This window comes from Daldinia caldariorum (genome assembly GCF_022478825.1).
Source record: "Daldinia caldariorum strain CBS 122874 unplaced genomic scaffold F4812scaffold_6, whole genome shotgun sequence".
NCBI classification, from domain to species: Eukaryota; Fungi; Ascomycota; class Sordariomycetes; order Xylariales; family Hypoxylaceae; genus Daldinia; species Daldinia caldariorum.
This window is the reverse complement of record NW_025953042.1, coordinates 874,586-895,058: the sequence shown is the minus strand read 5'-3', so window position 1 is coordinate 895,058 and position 20,473 is coordinate 874,586. Positions and strand designations below refer to the sequence as shown.

The 20,473-nt window shown below is 48.0% G+C and overlaps 6 protein-coding genes across 6 annotated transcripts; 3 read left to right on the top strand and 3 right to left on the bottom strand.

The window, feature by feature from the left end:
* Positions 1-194: 194 nt before the first annotated feature.
* On the bottom strand, positions 195-2,167 carry F4812DRAFT_348749 (proline-tRNA ligase-like protein). The gene is made up of 2 exons (XM_047931706.1): positions 1,649-2,167; positions 195-1,543 (listed from the first exon to the last, which is right to left on the bottom strand). Exons 1-2 carry the CDS (start codon positions 2,074-2,076, stop codon positions 298-300), a joined length of 1,674 nt encoding a protein of 557 aa, XP_047791163.1. The 5' UTR covers positions 2,077-2,167; the 3' UTR covers positions 195-297.
* A 321-nt stretch (positions 2,168-2,488) lies between these two features.
* Positions 2,489-4,893, top strand: F4812DRAFT_348572 (T-complex protein 1). Its single transcript, XM_047931704.1, has 3 exons — positions 2,489-2,795; positions 2,879-2,964; positions 3,017-4,893. The coding sequence occupies exons 1-3, from the start codon at positions 2,708-2,710 to the stop codon at positions 4,544-4,546; spliced, it is 1,704 nt and encodes a 567-aa protein (XP_047791162.1). The 5' UTR covers positions 2,489-2,707; the 3' UTR covers positions 4,547-4,893.
* Positions 4,894-5,910: 1,017 nt separating this feature from the next.
* Positions 5,911-7,218, top strand: F4812DRAFT_458372 (uncharacterized protein; the record flags this gene model as incomplete). The annotated part of the gene is made up of 1 exon (XM_047937351.1): positions 5,911-7,218. One exon carries the CDS (start codon positions 5,911-5,913, stop codon positions 7,216-7,218), a length of 1,308 nt encoding a protein of 435 aa, XP_047791161.1.
* Positions 7,219-7,914: 696 nt separating this feature from the next.
* On the bottom strand, positions 7,915-10,269 carry F4812DRAFT_348582 (uncharacterized protein). The gene is made up of 4 exons (XM_047931705.1): positions 10,121-10,269; positions 9,103-9,938; positions 8,802-9,043; positions 7,915-8,738 (listed from the first exon to the last, which is right to left on the bottom strand). Exons 2-4 carry the CDS (start codon positions 9,920-9,922, stop codon positions 7,950-7,952), a joined length of 1,851 nt encoding a protein of 616 aa, XP_047791160.1. The 5' UTR covers positions 9,923-9,938; positions 10,121-10,269; the 3' UTR covers positions 7,915-7,949.
* A 2,592-nt stretch (positions 10,270-12,861) lies between these two features.
* Positions 12,862-14,134, bottom strand: F4812DRAFT_424890 (uncharacterized protein). The gene is made up of 2 exons (XM_047933870.1): positions 13,608-14,134; positions 12,862-13,547 (listed from the first exon to the last, which is right to left on the bottom strand). The coding sequence occupies exons 1-2, from the start codon at positions 13,724-13,726 to the stop codon at positions 13,283-13,285; spliced, it is 384 nt and encodes a 127-aa protein (XP_047791159.1). The 5' UTR covers positions 13,727-14,134; the 3' UTR covers positions 12,862-13,282.
* Positions 14,135-14,609: 475 nt separating this feature from the next.
* F4812DRAFT_348561 (uncharacterized protein) lies at positions 14,610-19,470 on the top strand. Its single transcript, XM_047931703.1, has 2 exons — positions 14,610-17,006; positions 17,058-19,470. The coding sequence occupies exons 1-2, from the start codon at positions 14,732-14,734 to the stop codon at positions 19,343-19,345; spliced, it is 4,563 nt and encodes a 1,520-aa protein (XP_047791158.1). The 5' UTR covers positions 14,610-14,731; the 3' UTR covers positions 19,346-19,470.
* The last annotated feature ends 1,003 nt before the right edge of the window (positions 19,471-20,473 follow it).

Here is a 20,473-nt window from a genome sequence, read left to right as displayed (position 1 = left end):
ATCTAGAAACCCAACCGTATCGGATAGCATATCACCTCTACGGCCCTTTTGCTTTTTAGGGGTTAGCTACCTAGATGTTACGCTCGACTAGACGGAATAGTGCTACATCTAAGTCTTGAGATAAGCGTCCGGCTAGTAACTTTTTTTTATCATTCCTAAAGCAGAACTACCAAACTCTGTAACTCGAGAGCGCACGTCGCTGCTACATGTGATATCTTAACCGCACCTACCCAAACCGACTCCACATACACCTCCGCGATGAGATATAAGAAGCATTTTTCTTTCGCAATAGATTGCTTAGTAGCTTCGCCCGAACATGACGAACTCTTGAGCTAGCCGTTCGCACTCTGGGTTCAGACACTTGGTCTCACCCTTAACTAGGCCTGCCGGCTGCTCGAAGGGGATGCACAAGCTCTTCATTCCCATCGATGGAGCTTTCTGCGCTTCCGGTGTGTCGGGGTCCTCATCCGTGCGACCAGTCGTGAGTTCCTTGATTCGGTCCTCACACTTGCCGTCCAGACAGAAGGGGATGAGGACGACGTTCTTGGCATCCAGAGCCGGAACGACGTCATCCCACTTGTTGATCATAACAATGTGATCTTTGTAAGCCTTCTCCGCCTTGGTGTACATATCGCTCTGGATGGTTTCGAGGAGTTCGGGGACCTTCGTGGAAAGGTCGGAAAGAGGGATGGTACCTTTCTCACCGGTATCTCGGCGAGCAAAGCTAACCACTTCCTTGGCCGCATCCTTAGGTCCAAATTCTAGACGGAGAGGGACACCTTTCAGCTCCCAGTCGTTGAACTTCCACGCCGGGGTGTAGCCCTCCCTCAAGTCATCCTCGACGCGCACACCTGCCTTCTTGAGGGTCTCCTTAATATCAGCGAACTTTTCGCTGTGCTTAGCCTTGTCCTCGGGAGTAGTGCTCTTGGTAATTCCGACAGGGATTAGAACGGTCTGAACCTTGGCAATTCGTGGAGGAAGGACCAGGCCCTTGTCGTCACCGTGTATCATAACCATCACACCAATAACACGGGTTGACAGACCCCACGAGTTCTGCCAAACGTTGATGTGCTTTCCCTTCTCATTCGGGTCTTCAACGGTGATGTCAAACATCTTGCTGAAGTTTTGGCCAAGGCAATGGGAGGTGGCGCCTTGAATTCCTCGTCCGTTGGAAGGGATATAACCCTCTACCGTAGTCGTGTAGTATCCACCAGCAAACTTCTCATTCTCAGTCTTTCGCCCTCGCACGACAGGGACTGCTAGGAGCTGTTCATATACGCCAGCATAGAGTTCCAGGATCTCCAAGACCTCCTTTCCAGCAAGCTCTTCGGTCAAGTGTGCAGTGTGGCCCTCTTGCCACAAAAATTCTCGTGCTCTTAGGAAAGGGGTAGTTTGCTTTGCTTCCCATCGCACGACCGAGTTCCATTGGTTCAATCTAAAGGGAAGATCTCTGTGACTGCGAATCCATTTTGCGTAGTAAGGGTACATGACTGCTTCGGAGGTAGGGCGAACTGCGACTGGAACCTCGAGGTTCTTATCTCCACTATGAGACAACCTAGAATTAGCTGCTATCCGACATAGACCATTCCGGCGATAGTATATTGCTGGAATAGGTTCGCGTTAATATGAGAATTATATTCTGACTCACGCTTTTGTGACCCATGCGAGTTCGGGGGCGAAACCTTCAACATGGTCCTTCTCCTTCTCTAGGGACTTCTGGGATAAGAACATGGGAAAGTTGGTCTCCTCAACACCCATAGCCTCGATGCGCTCGGTAAACCACTTGCGAATGACGTTCCAGATATACATGGTCGCAGGGCGCATGATATAGAACCCCGAAATTTCGGTGTAGTACTCGACCAGCTCGGCCTTGAGCACGACTTCTTGATACCATTGCGCAAAGTTATCGGCCTTGGAAGTGGTGATTCCAATGATATCGTCTGACTTCTTTCCACCCACAACCGGGAGAGTGGATTGCTTTGCCGCCTTTGCAGCCTTTTCGGCGGCCTTCTTTGCCTCCTTTTCAGCCTTTTTAAGGGCGCTCTTGGATTGCTCGGCTGGCTTGTTCTCCTCCATGGTTATCGACTCGTTATCTTTTATGACGATAGGCCTCTCTTAAGAATGATTGAATTTAGAATAAGATGAATTTGTTACCACAGAACAAACTCGATGTAGTAACCTTTAGGAACGTCAAGTAGTTGAGTCACACCGGAGCGGATATTAAGTAGGTGTTAGATGTGAAGGACGAAAGACGAAGGATGCCCACCTTGGATAAAAATAAAACGAGGTGTACCTAACCTCGTACCTGATAAGTAATAAACTAATTGGAAACGCGAGATAGAATTTCAAATGGTGCCCCGCGATTTCCTTTTCTCCCAATGGAGGGGTTCCAGCCTTCCAACCTTCCAGGGATCTTCTATGTATAAAATCTTTAGAGGGCAGGAGGGGCAGATAAGGGAAAAGTATGGGTCCCTAGGTCTGTGCGTGTCCACCTGAAGTACCTATTATCGGACTAGGAATAACCATTACTTCCGCAAAAAAGTTACCCAAAGCCCTTGGAGGCAAGTGGGTTGCTTAGAAGCTTCACCTAACAAAATATCGAAGCAGCCTGGCAGCTCCGATTATACAGAATCCCCTCCTTTTATCGACTACGTTGGAAGTTCGTCCGTTTTTCGTCCCAGGTGTAAATAACAAAGCTTTTTAAAAGATGGCTTCCATGTTTGAACAACCCTCGAATGGGACTTTGTTCCTCGGTGGCCAGAAGATTTCTGGTGCAGATATCAGGGATCAGAATGGTATAGCTCTCATAGCTCACATAGCTCTCCCCTGCTCCTTGAGGCTGCTATGGTATATATTTCTAACTCGAGCATATATATAGTTCTTGCTACCCAAGCTATAGCGAACGTCGTCAAGAGCTCTTTTGGCCCGAGCGGTCTGGATAAGATGATGGTGGACGATATTGGAGTATGGACACCCGTGGTCTTCTATGTGGGTGCTTCATGGCTGACTGTTATAGGATGTCACAGTGACCAACGATGGCGCCACTATCCTAAGTTTACTAGATGTCGAACACCCCGCTGGAAAGATTCTCGTCGACCTAGCGCAGCAACAAGATAAAGAAGTCGGTGATGGTACGACTTCGGTCGTGCTTATTGCTGCCGAACTCCTACGACGAGCAAACGAGCTAATGAAAAACCGGATACACCCCACGACTATTATCACCGGCTACAGACTTGCTTTGAGAGAGGCTATCAAATACATGAACGAAAATGTTAGCACTAAAGTAGAAAACCTCAGCCGTGAATCGTTACTCAGCATTGCCAAGACGTCAATGTCTAGCAAGATTATCGGTGCCGACTCTGACTTCTTTGCCAACATGGTTGTCGATGCTCTCCAAGCAGTTAAGACGACAAATAACCGCAGCGAGGTTAAATACCCCGTTAAGGCAGTCAATATTCTAAAAGCACATGGAAAGGGTGTCTTAGAATCCGTCTTAGTTAAGGGCTATGCTTTGAACTGCACCGTTGCATCGCAGGCAATGACTACGAGAATACAGGATGCTAAGATTGCAGTCCTCGACATGAACCTGCAGAAGGAGAGGATGAAGCTGGGTGTACAAATTACGGTAGATGACCCTCAACAGCTCGAACAGATCCGCGCACGAGAGTCGGGAATGGTTATCGAGAGGGTTGAGATGATACTTAAGGCCGGAGCCAACGTTATTCTAACGACCAAGGGTATCGACGACATGTGCTTGAAGCTTTTTATCGAGCGCGGCGCTATGGCTGTAAGGCGATGCAAGAAGGAAGACTTGCGACGAATTGCAAAGGCCACCGGCGCAACCCTACTGAGCACGCTCTCTGACCTGAACGGCGATGAGCGTTTTGAGCCTTCTTACCTAGGCTACGCCGAAGAAGTTGTTCAGGAACGTATTTCAGACGATGAGTGCATCTTGGTTAAGGGAACTAAGACACACTCTTCAGCCTCTATCCTTCTTCGAGGACCAAACGACTTCACGCTGGACGAGATGGAGCGTTCGGTTCACGATTCGTTATGTGCGGTTAAGCGAACTCTAGAGAGTGGCAGTATTGTACCTGGTGGTGGAGCAGTGGAAACAGCACTGCACATCTACTTGGAAGAGTTTGCAGGCACAGTTGGTTCAAGGGAGCAGCTAGCAATCGGAGAGTTCGCACAGTCGCTCCTCGTTATCCCCAAGACCTTGGCTGTCAACGCGGCAAAGGATGCAAGCGAATTAGTGGCACAATTACGGTCTCGGCACGCTCTATCGCAGCGGACACAAGACGGAGAAGCCAACGAGGACGAGAAGACGATTGCGAAAAAGAAGAACTACAAGAACTACGGTCTGGATCTCATGAAGGGAAAAGTAGTGGACGAAGTTAAGGCGGGTGTGTTAGAACCGAGCATAAGCAAGGTTCGGCAGCTGAAGAGTGCGGTGGAGGCGTGTATCAGTATAATGAGGATTGATACCCTGATCAAGCTGGATCCGGAAGAGAGGGGAGAGCCGGATGATGGACATGGCCACTGATAAGAAATAAAAGGGAAAACGAAGGTGGCCGCGGGAAGGTGTATTCCTAATAAGAAAGATGGGGGTTTTTAAGACACAACCCAAATCCCGGATCCAAAGCAAAAATCAACCTAATCAATCAACCTAAGTTCCCACCTACATTAGCGTCTCAGTGGCAGCATTCCAGTCCGTGCGGCGTGACGATGGAGTATAATTCGTAGTGAACCAAGGTCAGCAGAACCCATTCCGCATGTACGTTTTAAAAGTCCACCTGCTATAATTACACCTACGTATCGTACCAGGTAACTTTCGAGGCGGGTTGCATCGGCACGATACCTTAGCCTCCACAAACCTTCGCAGTACCTAATAACCGAGAAAGACCCACCCCTTTGCCTCGAAAGCCCCAGCCCGCTTCAGCTTATGAGGTAGGTATATAGGTATTATTAGTCCGCCATTTCGTACCAACCGTAGACTTCCTCCCCCATTTTGGATCCTCCCGATAAAAAGAAATTAAAAAAGGTATGTGTTTGTCTGTATTTTCGGATATTTCTCTTATGCCGTCACTTCTCAATACGCCGAAAAAGATAGGCGTAGTCCCAATAGTTATCTGATTTTACATCGTTTCCCCCTTTTTGGGTCCCCTCCGCCGAAAACCCCCGGTCCGAAGATTCGAAAAGGCCGGAGCTGAGGGGGAGCGGCCGGTAGCGTTCATTCACCGGCTTTCTTTCTTTTTTTTCCTCTCTCCTCGAATAATATCCATTTCGTTACATAAAAACTCCCCGTTGGAGCCTTGGCCCATGTAGTACTAGACCATCATATGTCCCCTCCTTTTCTTCCCTTTTCGTCTCGCCGTGGTCCGCTAGTTGGCCGAGCGTACGTGCAGTGCAGTGCATATATCGCCTGGCCTGGCTGGTCTGGGACTTGTACGTCAGGGCTGCCTTGTAGTATATACATACCTACTTACTGGCATGTGTATATATATTCTGTTGGCCGTACTTGATCACATGTCATGTTTCTTTTTTTTTTTCCTTTTTTTTTCTGTCCTTTATAAAAAAGAAGCAATAAACCAGGCTAGTTTCTCTTTGTCTCACCCAGCAGTCTGGCGTTGCCAACGCACTGGCATGTTTCCGAGACATATTCAGCTTGGCTTGCTTTAAGCGTCTTTCGAGCTGTTACTAAGTCCTCGCAGAAAAACGTCATTCGCTAAGCTCTACCGACGAAGAAACTGCTTCTTGTCCCTTTAGCAGCTACGATATATAGTGCATATAATTTGAGAGAGCGGTTGGTTCACCTGCTTGCTTAACTCATCCCGCACTTTTCATATATTTAGGTACCTACCTACCTATAGAAAGAGAAGAGGGAAAAAAAAGCCGGCTGTCGTCATAATGGGCTCAGCATCTCAAGACACTTACACCCTCCCCCCCGCCACGTCCCCGTCGCTGGGCCTCGCGCACCCCACGGACGCCGAGAAGCGGCGTACGTGGGCTCTCAACCACACGCACTGGGGCGGGGCGCTCACCCTCGAGCAGTACCTGAAGCGGGAGGCGTATTTCACCACCATCCCGCTGACGCGCGACGGCGGCATGACACACTGGATCCTCACGGACTCGGCGTGGTCGCCGGCGGCCGCAACAGATAGTAGCACCCGACCTGTCCTCGCTTCATGCGAGTCTATCCGGAAGCGCGTGCTAGTCGCCTACTCAAATCCCGACCCGGGCGCAGATTCCACCACCGCCGCCGCGGCGACGGTCCACGAGCGCGTGGGCCACGGCATCGGCTCCGTCTTCACGTACCCGGAGTTCCGGGGGAACCGGTACGCGGCGCGCATGCTAAGCGACCTCGGCCCTTGGCTGCGGAAGTGGCAAGCGCAGGACGGCCGGGACGCGGCGTGCTCCGCCCTGTGGTCGGACATCGGCAAGCAGTACTACGCGAAGAAGGGCTGGGCCGCGTTCCCGAGCCTCCACGCCGAATTCCTGGTCCCGGTCCCGGTCTCGGTCTCGGTCGACGGGAAAGAGAGCGGACGAGAAGAACAGGAGGAAGAAGAAGAAAGCGAAAGGGGGAAGGGGGAGGGGGAGGGGGAAATCACCCCGATATCATACGATAACCTGGAACCCCTCTGCCAGCGGGACGAACAGCTGCTAAAGGAGAGACTCCTGCGCACGGCGCGCGCAACCCGCCGCACAAGCGCCGCTTTCGCGCCCGACCACGACACGCTCCGGTGGCACCTCTACAGGGACGATTACATATCCTCAGTGCTTTTCAAGACCGCCGCTCCGTTTGCGCGGGGCGCGATAGCCGGTCCCGAGGGCCGTCGCGTCTGGGCCGTCTGGGCGAGGAGCTACGGCGGGATCGGCGCCCCGGCCGACAACGTCCATAAGAACAAGCTGTATATCCTGCGGCTGGTTATCGAGCCGGAGGCTTCCGAGGAGATGAAAGAGGTTCCGAGTAATGATATACAGGAGGCGTTCACAGCCGTGATGCAAGCTGCACAGAGAGAGTCATCCCGGTGGCATTTGGGGAAAGTCGACTTATGGAATCCATCGACTATAGTTAAGAAATTGATCGACCAGAGTGGTTTACAGCATCGTTGGGTAGAGCGGGATGAAGATAGCATACCTAGTATGATGTGGTACGGAGACGAGGATGTTCGCAATGTCGAGTGGGTTGCGAATGAAAAATACTGCTGGTGTTAACATTTCAAGAACAACAGGGACAGAATATAGACACAGAAGAGATCATCACCTAGAATAAAGAGAAGCATGCGGAAAGGTTGGGTCAGAATGTGAATTTACATATATACACTAACAAAGGCTATCAGGGGTAGATATAGAGACTTTCTCCGAGAAGAGTTGGAAACCTAGGACAGAAACATCGCTTATAACGATGATTATAACTGCCTCTGCAGTCAATGCGGGTGTGCATAGACCGGATTAATAGTTTTCCTTCTTCATCAGTCCCCTATAGCCAGGCCTCTCAGTGATGTCAGGACGGACATGTGGATGTAGAAGTGTCTCGATATAACCTCGACCATCCAATTAGAAAAGTTGACAAGAAAGAATATTCTCACGAAAACAAAGCACACATTATCTCTCCCCTCTTTCCCCCTTGAACGCCTAGTTTGTATGCCGAAATGCTGTGTGTCTTCCTTAACGCCAAGTTGGCAGACCTCCCAAAGGCGGAAGTGTCTACAAAATCTTACGGCCGTAGAGTAAAAAAAAAGGTTATATGCGTGACGCTCAATAACTTCGCCTTGTATGGTGTATTTAGTGTATTGAATGGCCACCTTCAGAGAAGGGCAAAACAAGCGCAATCAGATGGCAGGCAGTATACCAGAAAACGCAGATTTGGTGCTTAGGCGTCAGTCCATAAATAGGGACCGTAATTGATGAGGTGAATTATCCTGCAGGAAATGGAAAGACAGCAGTTAAAATCCCCAACGGCGGAAGTTGAATCCGTTTGGATTTTGTAGATTTAGAAATCCATTTCCTTGTTCTGCTGGCTGATAGAGCGGATCCACACCTTCTGCTGGTCCATCTTGAGGTGGGTTATTCGGAACATCTTGCTGCAATACCTGAGGTTCGTGCTGACGTCCAGCGGCCAAATTTAAACGGTTTTCTGGTTGGTTTTGCATGGCCTCTTGTTGATTCTGGGGTGGATGCATAGGAGCATTCGGAGCAACGCCCCGAGGGGCATACCTGCCTCTTACCATACCTTGAGGCGGCTCTCTACCTCTAATAATATCCATCTGCATCCGCTGAAACTGCTGTAGGTGTCGCCGTTGCTGCTGTAGGCGTTCCCGCTGCTGCAGTAAGCGTTCTCTCTGCTGCAGCAGATTTTCCTGCTGTAGTCTCTGATCATGCATAGGCATCAATGGAACCACTACCCCGGGGTCGATATCTCTAGCTTGGGGACCACCGGGCACGTCAATAGGTTGAGGCGGTGGAGGCGGTGGAGGCGCGAGAGGGTGCATGTGGGGATACGGAGGAGGAGGCACAGCAGGGTGCATAGGATAATGATTTTGAACTCGTTGATGAAATTGACGGGCGTGTTCTATGGCACGATTGACGATATCCATATCCATGTGATTAGCGTGGGCAGCAGGGTTAAGATGCTGCTGTTGCTGCTGTTGCTGCCGAAGCTGATTCTCCTTTTTACGCTTTTGATCGTCCTGCCGGACTTTTTCTGACAGATTGATTTGGAGCACCTCTTCAGTCTGAACAGTTTGAATATTAGAGACAACATTGGATCAGGGATGAAAGTTGAAATGAAAACTTACTATGTCGGCATTATCTTGTAACATTTTCTGGCGGACTTCCTTTTCCGCTTGCTGTACCTCTCGTTCGTGTCGCTCCTCGGTCTTATCGAACAACGGACACTGACCACTTTTGCCACCTCTCCTGGCGTCGTCAAAGTGTGCGTAGCTGGTAATGGTTTGGCGACAGACATAACATTGCATCGTGGAGCATTTAGTGCAGTATATCTTGTTGCAACCATTTAGTTTGAGGTAAGGAGCTTGACCTATAGTTAAGGTGTTAGTTGAGTGCGCATATGACCTTCTAGGACTAAGGGGTCTTTACATTTATTGCAATGCCGTATCAACGCTTCACTCATGGCTTCCTCGAGGACATGTCGTGCGTCCAGACCATGGTCTTTGGAGGCTTCGGCACAGGTCTTTGGTATATGCGTCTCTTTGTGGCACAGACGACAGCTAACCTTTTCACAGCCAGGATTAATACATGTGAATTCCTTATCAACCTCAATGGGAGGACATTCTGCTGCGTAGGGGCAGAACGGACAAGTCTCAAGGTTCTCGATGCCTGCCATCCGCAACATAGCCTCCTGTTCGAGACGTTCTAGGACCACACGGAGTTTCTTGTCGAGAAACAGCTTCATCTGATCTGCAGAGAAGCCGGCGTCGCATCCGTCTACAGACATGCAAGATATTTCGTATTTGGATATGCCGATATTTGTCTCCGCCTGCATTTTCATGCAATTTCGACAAAACCAATGAATATTCTTGCCATCGCAATGTACCATTCGGTTGAGAGCACACTCCTCAAAGCAGCAACCACACTCCACTACCTCCCCGATCAACTTTGCGTGGGCAAAATTTCCTTTCTCTGCGGTCTCTTGAGCCGCCTCTGCATCTTTGAGCCACTTCAGCTCCCTAGCAGCACGCAACTCGGCAATTGCTGCTTTCTGTCCAGGATCAAAATCCGTCATATCCAGGGTGTGGATGCGATCCGGCAAGAAGTTTATCATCATTTTTGAGCACCGTTGCTTTTCCGTCCAAGGTGGACTTGCATCATCCCAGTTACGGACAGCATCATCTAGTTTTGCATGCGTCTCGAAAACAGACCCTCTATTGTCGCGCAATAGGGTCTTGATTGTCGGCATTGGTACTCTCGGAAAGCTGAGATATGTTAGTATTACACCCAGAATGTAGAAACTCTCTGAAAATATAGCATTGACCCGAAAATATGATAGTGTAAAAAGAAAGCACTTGACATACTATAACAATGTTAGCTTCTATAGTAAAGGAGGAGGCGACTAATATGTCTTGAAATGGGTAAGGGAGTGATTTTCTCGACGTACCTCTGAAGCTAAAACGTTTTTTGCCATCTCTATGTAGCCTTTGTGAGTGACCGTACCTGAAAGGTAGTCCACTTGCTCCAGTTTCTTTTTGGTCGCTCTGATGATACGGTTCTTGGTCTTCTTGGCTTCATCCTTGTCACCATCGTCATCATCATCGTCATCGTCACTCTCAACCTCACCATCGTCATCCTCTGTTCTCTTGCGTTTCCGATCACGGACCGGATATTTTCCGTCCTTTTCTTGACGATCAAGAATAGCACCAATGGTAGCATCTGAATTGTAATTATTTTCAGACACAATCTGCTCTAGATAAGTCAAACAAATATCGGGGAAAACTGACTTGACATGATCTCTGCAGACATCGGAGGGTCTTTTGTCCACTTGAAACTCATGTTGGTCAGGAAAATTTTCCCAATATTCCTCTTCAGCCTCGAGGTCAATATCTTCGTAATCGTCAGGGATATCCTCATCAATATCCATAGCGTCTTGTAGCATATGTGGGTCATCTAAATCATCATCTATCACAATAGGATTCTGATTGTCTGCCATTTTAGCGTCAATGTAGCGGCGCAACTCAGGAGAGACAAAATTATTGACGACCCCTAACTGCTTAGACTTGCAACGACGTATCTGAACCTTTAGATGACTAGTGAATGCAGCTGTGGATAACCTTTGTGCTGTAGTAATTAGCGCCTGAACGACAACACAGAACTGCATGGTGCTTGTCATGTCGGAAAAGTTGGGGAAAGAGAAAGGAAAGAGCAAGTCGAAAAAAGGGTTTCAAGGGTATGAATGTAAAGGCTGCGTGGTTGTAAGATAGAAAGGTAATACCTAACCCTAACATACAACACATGTTTTAAATATTGGGAATACAAGAAGTGGGAAAGGGGGGAACGGAGAAGAGGAGAAAAAAAACAGAGTGTAAGCTCCTCAAAACGTTGAAGCATCTAGCCCTGTGTGCTTATAAGGCATGTGTAAAAGCATACATGGTAACCTACCTAGGTACCGGTAGAAGATAGAAAGTAAGTAGCTGCTTACCTAAAAAGGAAAGTTTGACCAAGGTTAGGTGTGTATACAGGTACGTCCTGTAAGGTCTTTGAGACTTGGCACTGCGATGTTTGATATCGCAAATATCACAAGTATCGCAAGGTAACCGTCAATAAACTGCTGATAGTCTTGTTTTTTATGTACTTTCTGGGTAGTGTCTTGAGCCGAGTATATAGCACCGAGTATGTGTGTAAATGCTTAGTGTATATGCGATGGGTGGTGGTTGGTGAGAGGCAGACAAGATAAACGAGACCTGCCTGTATGGAATGCAAGAATGCAAGAACACCTAGAGATATTGCAAGAAAAGAAAAAGAAAAAGTTGTCCAAACTCAAGGTAGAAAGTGTCGCGCATATATACCGACTGTCCCCAACGTGCCTAATGTACAAAAAGGGTAGGTACGTATGTACGTAGGGACGTAGGTATGTCGGCGACGACCCTGATGAGGGAAAGTTTGTGACTGGACTGGACTGGACTGGACAAAATTGTTGTAAAGAGAAAGACACACAACGAAAGGCAGACAAGTTAGATAAGAGGTTGGAAATGAATGGAGTAGCGCAGCTGACAAGGCAGGGAAGGCATGAACGACCGTGAGTGTATATGCTGCTTGCACTGCTTGTGCCTTGGGCTGCTGGCAGTTGGCAGTTGCTCAAGCTGGTAATAATAAGGAAGGTTTCGACGGAAGGTTCTTAGGTTCTTAGGTATGTAACTCAGGGCCTGAATGGCAAGAGCGCCATTTCCTCAATTATACCTGAATGAGGTTGTAAGGAAGGAAAGAACAGCAATAAAAATAAACAAAAATAAAAATAAAAAGACGCCACTTCCTAAGGTAATCACGGTTGACGATGACTCGAATCGGGTCGTTCTTGAAAAGGGAAACCCCGCTCTCTGAGATGGTAGCAAACGGAAGCCGCAATTGTCATCACAGTAGAGAAGTAGAAGTTTTAACTATGTCGGCTTTCATGTCCTTACTTTGACGTGCCAGTAACAGGACAACACACCTGCAGCCTCATAAAAACCCCCAGCCGCGATACTCCGAGGGCGGTTGCAATACCAACACTTATCTAATACCTATTGGAATAAATATTGAGGTATGATTTAAATCAGAGCTTTTACATTAGAGGTAGGTACAAAGAAAAATTGGGTATAACTGGGTATACAAAGCGAGGATATGATACCCCAGTTGAGTCGATAAGCTGGACCAACTTATTATTAATTTGAGAACAGGTCCTGGAGTTGATAAAGGTTTTGTCGTTGGAGGGGGAGAGAGATGGGGAAATAAATTGAGGCTCTGGTAGGCTATCGCTATCCTTTTTGTAGCCTGGTCCAAGGTTCACCATCTGCACCATGCTTTTCTCACTAAAAGGTATCTCCATATTTAGGGTCTTCTTGTCCTGGCTTTAAAGCAACCTGGAATTGACTTGTCTAGGTAGTTAGCGCTAAAATAATGCAGCTCAATACAGGTACCTAACCTAGGTACTCGTCAAGGCACATCCGTTGAAGTAATTTGACAGGTTTGGTAAACCCAATCCCTAGCCTCTAGGTACTTGGAAGAACATAATTCTTCTCCTATCTGGGGTTACCTAACACTATCTAATATATCGTGCGATTAGGCACGGCAGCTTCATGTATTAATACCGTGCCTGAAGTAGTAGGGGCATAGTACCTAGATAGGTAGAAAGAAGTTAAACACATGCTATGTAACATGGTTCATCCTGCAAGATTGTAGATCACTTATCCTTCGACATAACCAATCGCTAGATGATTAGAAAAAATATATATATATATACTATGTAGCTATACCTTACTATGTCTTAAATGCCATTCCTGGGAGACTAAGACGAACTCCCGGCTCGCTTCGGGAGCTAGAGCTAGGATTGATATGTTCTAGAAAAATACTACCTCCGACAGGGACCCGGGATCAGATGATGGTATGACAAAAGGTCATGCTGCACCTGAGTTGATTCAAAATCGGGGAATAGGTACTGCGTATATGTAGGCTTTTGTTTAAGTACCTCATATAATTAATTAATATAGGCCATGTGACTTCTGATAGTTCTAGGTACCTCTAGGTAGGTAGGTAGGAAGTAGGAGGTATTTGATTTGTTCTTATAAATCTACCTTCCCCGGGCAAATTTCTCATGCCATTTACCCCTTGCGATGGGTGCAGCAGCAGCAGCCAGGTCTGGCACAAGCTCTATCGTGTCGTGAATTGTCGAAATAGCATCTAAACTTAGCTCTGGCACCTCTGAAGAAGACGTTGATGCTCCCTCAGAAGTTTTAAGTAAGATCAAAGCATTCGACGTATTCTTCTGACGGAGGCCCCATGATCGAGTACCATTTTTCAACACGGCCGAATTCGTCGAAGATTCTAAGGTTAGGCTATACAACAAAACTTGCATTAGGAACGTGCCGATTTATAAGTACCGATGGTCTACTAACACAGGAGGCGTGTCCGATTCTAGTAGTGCGAGTAGCTCGGGGGGTAGCTCCAAGAGTTTATAGCCAACTCCGTCGGGAGCGTGATTGAGTGAGATGCTCGCTTCTCTCTGACTAGACATTATCGAGATACCAAGTAACTACCTAGGTACCTAACGTCAAGACAGCTTGCAGATATCGTAATAATTTTTTTGTCACTAGTCGGGTGGCAAGATTTGGTAGGGAATAGGTGATGTGTCATATGGAAAATGCTGTTTGTTAAAAGAGAACGACTTTTAAAGTTTTTGGAAACTGTCCTGCTTACCAGGTAGTTGGTAGTTACCTGGTTAAGTGCTAGCAGTGCGAATTACCTAAAAGGTACCTAGGTACCTAGCCTAGTTAATAGCTCCCCTAGGTATGATGATCTAAGCAGGTTAGCGTCCGGTACATAGTCCGAATACCTAGTATGCCAGACTTTGTATGGGCAGTTCCATGCCTCCGGAAGGTGTAAGGCACATACATCTAGGGTGTTTCTTAGGGGAATTCTTGAGGGGTAAAAAGAGTAAGGTGGGGTTTATCAAAATCGAAACGCGGTTTCATGCTGTTTTCAAGCTGTCGCGTTTGTTCGGCAAACCCACTAAATCCCCGAGGGACCACAAAAAAGATAGAAACCCTACCCACTTCCGGTCTACCTAATCCCAGTCTTAGCCGTCTTATCGCTGACCGCAAATGATGCTTCCCACAATAGCACTCTTGAAGGACTTCGAGCGTGTCCCTGTGCATTGCAATTATTGAGATCCGTTTTTGATCCTTTGGCGCATTTATTCATTTCCAGTATTCCCTCTTCTACTTGATTGCATGCATCATTTATTATTTTGTCTTGGGTGGTCTTGTGTACTATCATTTCTTTTTGTGTACGAAGTAGTACCTCCAGTTGCTTGCCATCAAAAGTAAACAATCGACTGTAGCTTTCGACGCGCACAAGAAGCCAATTTAGCCAGCCTACCCAGCCCAAACTTGTTTACTAAATAAACGAACCTGGTACCAAGACGTTTGCCTCGTTTAACTTGTCCCTCGGGTCTCTTTGTCGACCTCACACTCGTTTCCCCCTGTCTGGAGCATGATGCGACAGGCCTACTGAGGCGGCCATGGTTCGCGTCACCGAGGAGCTGGCTCTATCGCCAGATCATCTCACTCTTTATCAAGCTACGGACCCCTTACTGAGTCACCTCCCCTTGCTCATACTTCACGGACCATCAACGACCGCAAATTATACCTTAAACAGTTCGAGAGTCCAGGTTCACGTATATACCCCGGCCGGTTTCCAATCCTTTCCTCGACTTACCATATCCCCGAACTCGCCTTTCTATAATGTTGTCAACTATCTTCCCCGAGAGTTTCAGGGCGACGAGGTCTATCGAGCTTTAGCCTTCGGTTTATTCAAATATTTTCACGAGCTGCCCGAGCATGTCAAGGCCTATGTTAGAAGTCAATATCCCGCCATTCGAAATCGCCGACCCGGTTCGTTGCCATCGCTTTTCAGTGAACAACATGCCGCCGATATTGCCAAATCCATGGTCAGGGCGGACACCGCCTTTGATGTCATTCAAAAGCTCCAATGTGCCCTTCAGACGCAACATATAAATAATATCGATATTGATCTTGTTTTACCACCGGGGTCCATTAGCCCCCTACAGCCCATCGATCTGGAGGAGATTCCCGAGGACGAGGACGATATTTTAGATCCGACCCTACGGCAATATGGCATGTATACGCCTCTTGTCAAGTTGTTTGGCGAGCCTGTCTTTTTACCAACTTCGAGATTACGGCGAGCCCCTTCTAAGCCGAGTACGCTGAACAGGACGAGGTCTTTTTCCAAACAACAGAAAGCGGAACTGCGGCGAAAAATGGATGAGCTTTTGGAGACTGAGGAGCGTTATGTGGCGAAGATGGATGAGTTGGTGAATCATCTCGCACCCGAATATAGGCAAAAGGCCAAGGAGCAACAACCGGGAAGTTTTAGCCCTTCTGAACAGGATGTTGAGAAATTATTCCCTAGGTCGGCGGATAAGATTTTAGAGATTAATACCGGTTTCATGCAAGCTTTACGACAGATCATGGAAGAAACCGAAGGAGATGCTTTGAAAGATATGGAATCTGGTACTGGAACAAGAGTAGGTGCATCTGGAAGTGTGGTTGGAAAATCAAAGGACGCAACTGGAGCTTTGGCAATGGCAAAAGTCATGTTGGAGTGGTTTCCAAAGTTCACCGACTGTTATCAGGACTATATTCGAGCGAGCCAAAACTTCCCTCAACTAATTACATCCTTCGTCAGCCAACAGTCCAGCTTCTCGCAAAGAGTGGCTGTCACTGGAGAGCAGCACCTCCGCTCTACTGTCATCGAGCCTGTCCAGCGGCTGCCACGATATAGTTTGGTCATTGACCAAATTGTAGGCTCTTTACCAATTACCCATCCTGCTCTCCAGCATATGCTAAAAGCTAGAGATATTATCGCTAATATCTGCTCCATGGATGATCCGCTTACTGATAAGCCTCATATTAACACACGCTTGCGACATATGATTGAGAGCTGGCCTAGTGACCTCGAACCGCTTGGCCGGCTAATTGTTGCTGCTGACTTCTCTGAGATACCTGCCCCCTACCAACTTGGTGCAGCTGCACAACCAGTTCTGAGTGACCAAACTGGTATTTTTTTACTCTTTTCAGATTGCGTCGTGATCGTAAGAAAGGTCTATGGTGCCAGCACGTCAGCACGCGACCTACTACGTGAGATTGACAAGCCATCAGCGGCCGGCCTATTGGTTTCTATGACTAATGCAGCTGGTGGCCCGGGTTCTTATGAGCTAGCATTTGCTGGCTGGCACTCTCTGGCCGATGTTCGGTTTACCGAATCATCAGATGGGCGTATGGTCTGGTTGACTTCTTTGAATGAAATGAAAGGCGCCAATGCGGGCGAATTCGTCACGAACACAGCCACTACTTCGCGTTGCTTCGTACTGCAGGAATCGTACGAAGGCAAAGCCGCAAAATGGAGTGAAGAGGTTGTCAAGGCTAGAGTAGAAGGCAGGTTCTCAGAAAAGGAGCGTGAAGATCCTTGTTGGACTCTACGGTCTATGAGAATGCCTGATACTGGCCTAGGGTTATTCGCCGCCGTCTTCCAAGAGGGTATCGATCAACTGATAGAAGGACGGAAGGAACCGGCTCCCGTTCGTATCGTTATAGACCACGAAAAGGGTACTAAAGGTGCGCCTGTTGGTCATTATGGGGTAGAGATATGCTCGGATGTGAAGACTGGGTCAGGAAGTATGAAGAAGGTGATGGTAATCACAATAGGGCTTAGTGGGAAGAAAGCGGTCGACGAGATTGGGTTAGATGATTTCCTCCCAACACTTGCTAGGAGAGGTAAGTTTTCTTGACTGGAGAAATGTGGAAATCTTGCTAACCTAATCGTAGTGATTCAGCTTCTCAGTACCCAATTCAACGTCGGGAACCCAGCGCTCACCGCTGCAATGGTGTCGTTTCACACAAAGGTACTCCGGGGCCTAAGTGTCTCCAATAAAGCTGAGAAAACAAGGTCCTTCCTAGCTACATCACCCGTGAAGTACCTCTCGAGCTTCCTGGGTGGTAGCAGTAATTCGGAATCAGGTAGCAGCCATAAACATCAACGTACATTAACGGGGGATGCGCCGATACTTCTTCCTGGTCTACTTAGTCGGTCGAACAGCTCGGTTGACGCGAACTCGTTGCAGGGTTCTACCAAGAGTAGGGATGGAATCCGGATTGGTGGGTCTGATGATGATCGGCCGGAAAACCCGTTGGTTCGACTTGAGCAGACCTTCACTGGCTATATGGCTAGTCTCCAGGCACGCAAAGGTAACTTCATTGGCCGAACGCTACTCAACAGGTCTGCTGTGGATGAGCTCTCCGTGAATGATCTCTATAACAGACTTATCGAAAGTCCCTTCGATATTGAAACCTCGGGCGACTGTACTCCCGACGTCGTTTTTGTCGCTTTTGAGAAGTTCGTGCGTATAGCTTGGAGAGAACAAATGGGACCTATTATCCCGCTGAAGGCGCTAAACGCCCTCCAAGAGAGAGCGTCTAAGAAGCTTCCTGGAGATTTTGCGGACTTCGTCCATTTCCTCTTTAGAGATATGGCACCCCAAAACCGAAGGGCCTTTACTGCTCTGATCAAGCTGCTTGCCGACCTCCTTGACGGCTGCGCGAATGATAGCGACAGAGGGGCCCTCACCTTGGCATTTGCAGAGCTCCTGGTCGATGATGGGGTTGCCCATAATTATATCAACCTGCTTGATAGGCTTGTCGATGACTGTGAGCGGATATTCGATGATGGGCCAAGCGGATTCAGTATAAGTATTGATCAAGCTGAGTCCATCTTCGAATCAATGAACTCGACTACTCGTAGTGTGAAGTCGCATACCGGATCATTTACCTCGAACACGTCCTCTATAAGAAGGAAATTTGGACTTGAAAACTTTTTGACAAGGCAGAATAGCAAGAATGAGGCGGATAATCGACAGTCCGTATGGCGTACACTAAGCAAACACAGCAGAAATCCAACTACCGGTGAAACAACTCCGACTTTGGCTAGAAGTCCTGTAATCAGGACAAAATCTGAAATTGGTACGCCGTCTAGTCCGAATAGGATAAGGAGACCTGGGTCGCGCGACAGACCTCCCATCACAGGCGCCTTCGACGATTCCTATTCGCGTCCAAACAGTTCACAAAAGCTCGAAACAATTGGAGAGCCTGAGACTGAGGATGGATATCCTACTACACCAAGGCGGAAGCGCCGAAGTTCATTATCAGATCTCAGAAGTCTTATGGAGACAGCGACGCTGGAGGACGAGTCACCACTGCAGCCTCTCTCTCATATGAAGCAGACTTCGGAAAAGTTCAACTCCGGACCACGAATTCCACCACCGTCCAGAATCCCGACTAGCCCGCCCTCGCAATATAACAGTCTAGCTATTCGCTCGTCTCGCCAAAAGGAAAACCTTGAAGACGCGTTCCAAATAGGTAGCCCTCCAAACGAATCTCCAAGGAAAGGGCATTCCAAGACGCTCTCAACCTCTAATATCCCAACTCTCAGACGTGAGAACAGTGCGGCAGCTGAATCAGGTTCAAGACCTACTTCTAGCCCGAACAAGTCCACAGGAAAGCTTCGATTGCAGTCAACGCAAAAGCTGCGGGAGCGTTTGCAAACGGAAAAGAAAGCCATCGAAGACGTAGATGCCAACTTACAACTGGAGCTCTCGAAAATCGCCGCGGATATGGCCAAGGTTAATTCATCCCTAACACGCACACAGACAGTCGACATCAGGAAGCTATCGGCCAGCGTAAGGGCGCTCGAGGACCGCATCCCCATGATCGTGGCGCAGCTGATCGACCGGCAAGACCAGCTCCAGTACGACATGGACAACACGGTGAAGGCGGCCGAGGGCAAGGTCCGGGCGATCGACCAGCTGTACAAGGAGGCGATGGCGGAGAACGAGATCCTGTACGAGAAGTTCAACAGCGAGCTCAGCAAGATCGTCAAGGCGATCAAGGGTAAAGGGCGCGACGACAAGGAGGAGATGGTCACGCGCATGAGGGACTATAGCGAGGAGACGGCCCGCGTCAAGCGGGAGAACGCACGCCTTCGCCGCGAAATGGCTAGCTTGCGAGCCCTTATGAAGGCCTCGGGCAGCGGCGGAGGTGGGGGCGGTGGTGACGCTTAGAAGGACGTCATATGTGGTAGAGCGGGCTCGTTGGGACGGCTGGCGTTCTGGCTGCTTTGGGGGGTCACGAAGAGATTCATCGCGGGCGTTGCGAGGCTGGCGTTGTCGTCGTTGTTGCACGAGAGTTTCCATTTCTTATTCCGGCAGATGACGAGCGGCTACTATTACTCCTACTTCTAGTTGAAATTGATGTGCTTGTGGATGATGGGTATACGTATACGTATGTGTAATGAGAACGAAAAGAACGATTCAAAAAAGAAAGGGATGAGAACAAGAACGAAGAACGAGAACGACATATGAAGAACAGGAACGACAAATGACCGACGACAAGGAACGAACGATTCTGGCACAAACTATTGACCTGACCTGACTAAATAACTGAGGCTTTTTGTTTTGTTTTGTTTTGTTCTTATTTATTTTTTCTTGAGAGAGGGAGACACGAGATGAGGCGAGGCTTAGTTTGACTTGACTTGGCTTGGCTTGGCTTGGGTTGGAATACATACGAGCACCACACTACCTAACGCTACGCTGGATGAACATATGGATGGATGGATGGATGGGAGCGAAGGGAGGAATGACACTGGAATTGGAATTGTTTACGAATTCGAGATGCGTACGAGACTAGATGAGAGAGAGAAGGAGAGAGAAGCAAACCAAACCCAAACCAAACCCAAACCAAGTCGACCAACCCAACCAACCAATAAAGTACCTAATTAATTATAGTATAGATGAGAAAAAGTACGATTGTAATTATTGAATTTGTCGCTTTCTTCTGCGTTATTGGTTGTTCCCCCCTCCCACTCCCCCCTTTTCCGTTTGAGGAATACTACTAGGTACATACATATGTCATAGGAAGTGTAATAAATAATAAAATAATAATACTCTTCCTCATCAACATACGGGATTATCGCTATTGTACCTCTTAGGTATGTATAAGACCTTCGATTTTCTCGGCTCGGTCATGTTAATAAGTTACAACTCAACTTCCTTTCTTCCGTATTACGAGGTACTGGATTATTTACTACTTTAGGTAGGTACCTCTTAACATTATATAAGATAGGAGGTACTACGTGCTAAATCAAGATCAACAATTCAGCTATACATAGGAGGTAGGTACGTAGCAAATAA

Excerpts from the sequence above, each read along its gene's own strand:
- F4812DRAFT_424890 (XM_047933870.1), bottom strand. The coding sequence starts at position 13,726 with ATGTCTAGTCAGAGAGAAGCGAGCATCTCACTCAATCACGCTCCCGAC. Across the intron at positions 13,548-13,607 it reads GAATCGGACACGCCTCCTGT|CCTAACCTTAGAATCTTCGA; the intron begins GTTAGTAGACCA and ends TTTGTTGTATAG.
- F4812DRAFT_348749 (XM_047931706.1), bottom strand. The coding sequence starts at position 2,076 with ATGGAGGAGAACAAGCCAGCCGAGCAATCCAAGAGCGCCCTTAAAAAG. Across the intron at positions 1,544-1,648 it reads CTCGCATGGGTCACAAAAGC|TGGAGATAAGAACCTCGAGG; the intron begins GTGAGTCAGAAT and ends GTTGTCTCATAG.
- F4812DRAFT_348561 (XM_047931703.1), top strand. The coding sequence starts at position 14,732 with ATGGTTCGCGTCACCGAGGAGCTGGCTCTATCGCCAGATCATCTCACT. Across the intron at positions 17,007-17,057 it reads CCCAACACTTGCTAGGAGAG|TGATTCAGCTTCTCAGTACC; the intron begins GTAAGTTTTCTT and ends ACCTAATCGTAG.
- F4812DRAFT_348582 (XM_047931705.1), bottom strand. The coding sequence starts at position 9,922 with ATGCCGACAATCAAGACCCTATTGCGCGACAATAGAGGGTCTGTTTTC. Across the intron at positions 9,044-9,102 it reads GATACGGCATTGCAATAAAT|GTCAAGCTCCTTACCTCAAA; the intron begins GTAAAGACCCCT and ends CCTTAACTATAG. Across the intron at positions 8,739-8,801 it reads TACAAGATAATGCCGACATA|ACTGAAGAGGTGCTCCAAAT; the intron begins GTAAGTTTTCAT and ends CAAACTGTTCAG.
- F4812DRAFT_348572 (XM_047931704.1), top strand. The coding sequence starts at position 2,708 with ATGGCTTCCATGTTTGAACAACCCTCGAATGGGACTTTGTTCCTCGGT. Across the intron at positions 2,796-2,878 it reads AGATATCAGGGATCAGAATG|TTCTTGCTACCCAAGCTATA; the intron begins GTATAGCTCTCA and ends GCATATATATAG. Across the intron at positions 2,965-3,016 it reads TGATGGTGGACGATATTGGA|GATGTCACAGTGACCAACGA; the intron begins GTATGGACACCC and ends TGACTGTTATAG.